Source organism: Xylona heveae (genome assembly GCF_001619985.1).
Source record: "Xylona heveae TC161 unplaced genomic scaffold L228scaffold_1, whole genome shotgun sequence".
Lineage (NCBI taxonomy): Eukaryota > Fungi > Ascomycota > Xylonomycetes > Xylonales > Xylonaceae > Xylona > Xylona heveae.
The window spans coordinates 3,117,723-3,123,722 of record NW_017264193.1 but is presented as its reverse complement, the minus strand read 5'-3'; the positions used below and the strand labels follow the sequence as shown (position 1 = coordinate 3,123,722).

General features: G+C 49.5%; 1 protein-coding gene and 1 non-coding gene across 2 annotated transcripts; both read left to right on the top strand.

Moving 5' to 3' along the window:
* Positions 1-2,884: 2,884 nt before the first annotated feature.
* L228DRAFT_207274 (general substrate transporter) lies at positions 2,885-4,776 on the top strand (the record flags this gene model as incomplete). Its single annotated transcript, XM_018329713.1, has 5 exons — positions 2,885-2,973; positions 3,035-3,232; positions 3,303-3,514; positions 3,573-3,941; positions 3,998-4,776. The coding sequence occupies 5 exons, from the start codon at positions 2,885-2,887 to the stop codon at positions 4,774-4,776; spliced, it is 1,647 nt and encodes a 548-aa protein (XP_018192476.1).
* Positions 4,777-5,588: 812 nt separating this feature from the next.
* On the top strand, positions 5,589-5,704 carry L228DRAFT_t9. Its single transcript has one exon. It is a non-coding gene; the product is annotated as a tRNA-Pro (tRNA).
* The last annotated feature ends 296 nt before the right edge of the window (positions 5,705-6,000 follow it).

Here is a 6,000-nt window from a genome sequence, read left to right as displayed (position 1 = left end):
AAAAAAAAAAAAAAAAAAAAAAAAAAAGTCATATAATGACCGCTGGACGTCATTCGGTCATTGACGCATTGTCATCCTCATCGACTGAGGAGAACCGATTGCAAAAAAATTTCTGGACATCATTAGTCCAGCAGATGACCTCGAGCAAAGGTTCTCGGCTCGAGGCGGTGTTAGAAGGACTTGAGTCCGGGCGGTGCAGTTACTATGCAGAAGACCTGCATGCAGGCACTCTAAGAAATGGCTGGGTTCTGCAACTATCCGCATCCAGGGCGTCGGAGAGCAGAGAAGGCAATTGTCTCTAAGGCCCAAGAAGACCGAGAACCACTCTCAGGGCGTCCCTGGGCTCGAAATCATGAGCTCTAAGGCACGCCGGGCTAGCTAGGCATCTGGACCGTGCAGCTTTCTGGCAACTGCCTTTCCAAGTGCAGATTCAGGAAATGTAGAGGAGTTGGATCTGTCGACGGTCTGCTTCAATCTGGGATCTCAGCCATCATTGGAATTTCATACTGGACCAGGCCGAGCGAATTGAAACGCTGGAACAGGAACAGCTGAGGAATACAGGTTGGTATCTGTGATGTACCAAGCACAAATGACAATGGAAATAAAGACAAAAGGACGAAACAAGATGCAGCATGATGGGTTGTCAAAACTCAAAGCTTTGTGGGAATTGTCAAGGTTCTCTGTAGCGTGCGGATGGTAGAGTTGGAACATGGTTCCTCGGATGAAGGGATGCCTAAGCACCCCAGCAAATCCATCAGTGCACGACTCTGTCTGAATAAATAGTCGCGCATCGAGAAGGGGTTTCCTGGTCACGGACAATACATTGATCCGAGATATGCAGCAGGGGAATATGAAGTTGGGAGTTTCTCGGTAAAGATCGACCGCGACGATATGGCTGCACTTGGTGGGCTTTGGCGCCTAACAGGTCCAACCTTGGAACAATAGTGAGGTAGAGTACAGAGCTACAGGTATCAGTAATGAAGGGGAAAGCAATGGCTGGATACATGCAACACTGAATTCTTGTACCCGTCATGATATGGCATAAAGATAGATTACATTCATTTTACTGGATCATATCTCGTCCCTCGTTCTCCACTTCTCCCGGGTTTCCCCCGCCTTTTCGTCCCCGGACCCACTAGAGCAAAGGGTAAGACTCGCTGCAGAATGGAGAGGGAATAATGTACACGTTGTATTATATGAAGCAGTTTCACGCTACTTTCCTTGTTCGCCTAATTCATTGGCTGTATTGGCATTTCGCCCACATGGCAGCCACCTTGTTCAGATAATCCGGGGGCGGCAAAACTGTGGAATCAATCGACTCGTGCACGTTCCCAGACGAGAAACAAGCCAGTCTGGTCGTTGCAAAGTCCCCACGACCTTATTGCTGCTTCGGCTCATATTAACCCGTTTTTCCAAGGGCTTTTTTGCCCCAACACAAGCCGTTTCCTTAGTCTCTTCCGACATTTTCATGTCAATTGATTTTGGACATATCTAAAGTTGTGTGCGCGTAAGCAATGTACGACACAGGCCGTAACTCTGCCCAGGCCGACTCTAATATGAACAAGGATATCAACTCCGATGGAGTGTCGGAGGCAGTTGCGCAACAGCATTATCCCAAAAACGAGACGATCGCCGTGGCCGTCGTTCAACCTGATCCAACCCGCCGCCTCAACCGCGACTGGCGGCGGCGACTAAGGACGGAAGAGCATTAGTGACCAAAAGTGAGCAGGTTACTTTTTGATGGAAGCCAACCCTCATTTGCTTCCACCATCGTCATCCGCCGTCGCGAACTAGGTTGCTCGGCTGGGATTAAGGATACCACCCTCCATCGTTTTGTTCGACATGGGGCAGTACATCCTCGACAGTGAAGCTTCTAGGCAGGTAGAGAGTACGACACAGTACTTGACAACCTGAATTGTTTTAGTTCATGTCACGGCAGAAGGATGCTGGAATGAAACGCTGGACGGAGGTGCCGCCTTGGACATGACTCTTCTATACCATGTTAGGCACAGCGTCTTCGAGTAATTTGCCAATTCTGCAACACTTTACGACCTTTTACGTTGTTCCTCGGCTATCCTTATTCCGTCGCTTGAGGGGAACCTGAGGTTGATGCTTTCGCACAGAAGAATAAGGTAGATGACGGCTCTGGCAGCAAGTTAGTCACGGGAACCTTATACGAATCGACCTGGACCCCAGAGGTGATGATGAAGGAAGGACGACGGTTGAATGGTCTCGCCACGGCGTGGTATTTCCCCCAAGTCGGGTCTCCTGAACGCATCGGGAGATGCTGCCCCGCTAGTTGAAGCCCTAATAACTCTCTTCCCATGTCTTTTGTCGTGCCCAGGTAGGTAGACTTTCTCTTCTTCTTCGAGGGAGAAGCTATCCACTCTTGACGCAAATGTACGGTATCGTGTAATGTCCTTGAACAGGTTTAAGGCCAACGGCTTTACAAGGAGACCGTTCCACCCGCCCCAAGCCCTAGACCAAACATGCACACCCGTGAGGCAATTGCTCTCGTGTCTCGTCTCGACCCGAAAGTCGAAACTACTCGCTCTCCGCATCTTGGTTCCTTTCTCCATGGGGTCCCCACCATCAACCCATGCTAGACCAAAACACCCCACAATCCGGGGTGTGGTCGACTATGCGATTCCATGGCCTATATGATACACCGTTCAGCCCCCTCTCGAGAGGGGCCTTTTTTCTGATTGCTCTTCTTTGCTCGTTCTTGGACGCATACCAAAGGTCACCGGTTGATCTTCTTCAATCCCATTGCACCCCATATCGCTGCCATTTCCCGGTTGGTGGTGGTGAGAAGCGGACGTTGACTTTACTTGTAAAAAAAAATATCTAACTCCAGCCGCTGAGGTTGCCGTCCACCATCAAAATGGTCATCGGAAACATCTACCTCATTGCGGCCATCTCCATTATTGGAGGTGGTCTGTTCGGTTTTGATATCTCTTCCATGTCTGCCATGTGAGTAGCATGCTGTGACACCTTCTCAAACTTCATGGGCCCATGTCTAATATGGTTACAGCATTGGCACCAAGCAGTATCTCTGCTACTTCAACCAAGGACCCAATGGTCCGCCTGACTGTTCAGGACCTCGGTCTGACGTACAGGGTGGTATCACGGCTTCTATGGCAGGTGGTTCCTGGCTCGGAGCTCTGTGCTCGGGTTTCCTCTCTGATATTTTCGGCCGTAAACATGCTATCATCGTTGGTGCCTGTATCTGGTACGTGCTAGGTCCAGGAGCGCTGTGGTTTAAAATGAAGAATTGCGAAAATTTAATCTAACTGAGATAGGCTCATTGGATCTACTATCATCTGCGCATCTCAAAACATTGGCATGCTCATCGTCGGCCGTGTCATCAACGGTTTCTGCGTTGGCATCTGTTCCGCTCAGGTCCCCGTCTACATCTCTGAGCTCGCCCCGCCCAGTAAGCGTGGTCGTCTTGTAGGCGCTCAGCAATGGGCCATTACCTGGGGTATCATGATTATGTTTTACATTAGCTATGGTATGTCTTATTCACCAGTCAGTCATTGTTTATTGAGTATTCTACTGACTGCTTGTAGGCTGCTCTCACATCAAGAGCACCGCATCCTTCCGCATTCCATGGGGTCTGCAGATGATCCCTGCGATGCTGCTCATTGTCGGTATGCTCTTCCTTCCCGAGTCGCCTCGTTGGCTTGCTCGCAACGATCGCTGGGAAGAAGCCGAGAGCGTGTTGGCTCTCGTCCATAGCAAGGGCGATCGCAGCAGCGCATTTGTGCAGCGTGAGATGCAAGATATCCGCGAAATGTGTGAGTTTGAGCGCGAGAATCGTGATGTATCCTACCTCGAGCTCTTCCGTCCACGGATGATCAATCGCACGCACATTGGAGTCTTTACTCAGATCTGGTCTCAATTGACCGGCATGAATGTCATGATGTACTACATTACCTGTGAGCTCTCTCTTTCCTCCCTCTGCCTGTTATGGTTCTCGCTAACATTTTGTCAGACGTTTTCGCCATGGCGGGTCTCACTGGAAATCAAAACCTCGTCTCATCTTCCATTCAGTACGTCATCAACGTAGTCATGACCATTCCAGCACTTCTCTACGTTGATCGCTGGGGTCGTCGACCCACGCTGCTCATTGGTGCAGCTCTCATGATGACCTGGCTGTTTGCGGACGCTGGTCTGCTGGCGACCTACGGACACTATGCCGGCCCCAACGGCGTTGGCGGCATCAAGGAAGCCAGCTGGAGCGTGCACGGACCACCAGCCAAGGCGGTCATTGCGTGCTCCTACCTCTTTGTCGCTTCGTTTGCGCCCACGTGGGGTCCCGTCTCGTGGATCTACCCTCCCGAGCTCTATCCTCTGCGTGTACGAGGCAAGGCGGTCGCCCTCGCGACCTCGGCCAACTGGGCCTTCAATTTCGCCCTGGGCTACTTTGTGCCTCCGGCTTTTGTCAACATTCAGTGGAAGACGTACCTCATCTTTGGCGTCTTTTGCTTCGCCATGTTTATCCATGTCTTCTTCATGTTCCCCGAAACGGCCGGAAAGACGCTCGAAGAGACCGATGCCATCTTCACTAATCCCCATGGCGTCAAATACATTGGTACGCCGGCCTGGAAGACACACATCTCCACCAGCCGCGTGCGCAAGCTGGAAAAGGGCGAGCTCGACGCCAAAGAGATTGCTGCATATCACGACGAGCAGGCCGATTTGGGTACCGTTGGCCGCGCATCCATGTCTCACGCCGCTCCTGGCCTCTCGGAGACTCCAAAGGTCGGTTAATTGCATGTCTGCAATGTCTTTTGATATGCCGCCGACTTCTTATGATTTGAATAATCATTGTGACTATTGACGATATGTTCGATCGATGACCACGGTTTTGTTCTTAAAAAGCAAGAAGCTTGTTGGCGTCCATGTCTTGTCCTTGTTCTTGGACCTCTTCCCACTTTTTCCAACCCCCTCAGGTTCTACGCGTATTGAGTACGTCAGGGCGACATGATGCCCGTTATTTGTATTATCCATTACCAGATATTTACTGTATGACTTTTCAGCAAATACCATGGAGGTAGTCTCTGTTTATTCTACGTATCTTATTTATTGGAAAAGACGTAACTTATTAGTTCTATAATTGGATGAAAAACACACTATCTTGATAAACCTGTCATCAATTGGGCACATGCTGTTAAACATACGATCCTCGCCCGGAACCATGTAGATACTCCAGGGAATCATGCATACTCGTAATCAACACACATCCATTCAACGGCGGATGACAAGATGCAAAATGTCTGGCGTTTGTTGCCAACTTGCCTCGTTGCCAGCCTTTTGTACTCCCTCGTACGGAGTAAGTTAACGTGCAGCTTTTCCCCGAGCTACGGGTACTAAGTACATGTCCAACGGATGGACAACCCGACGACCCGAGACGGTCCTCGGGCTCAAGTGCCAGAGTGCTGACTGCTCTTGCTCTTTGGTTTGACCATATGTACTTCGTATCATATCTTTGATTTGACGTTACTCTCACAGTTGGTTCGACCTTATGTATGATAGTGATTTGACCTTATGTATGATAATAATCCGATCACAATTATCTGATTGGTCGATTGGTCTAGTGGTATGATTCTCGCTTAGGGAGATTGGAGCGCGAGTTCCCTTTCTCACAAACCTGAGTCCAAAATGCGAGAGGTCCCGAGTTCGATCCTTGGATCGACCCTTTTTTGTCTATTCTTTTATTTATTTTTTATTATTTTAGCTTCCGTTTGTTGATTTCTCATTGTTTTATTGCTTTTATTGTTGTTTTTGTCCCTTGGATTGAGTGTATTTTGATTGGGTTGTTTCAGACTTTCTCTGACGCGCATCCGTGGGTTGTTTCGTGAGTCTCACGAGCGAGGCTCGATTAGCTACTACGTGGGATGTGGGGCGTGAGGGACATATATGGCAACAATTGAATCGGCAAGCGCAGATCAGTTGGACGTGGGAAAGGAGACCTCAATGAAAAATGATTGATAA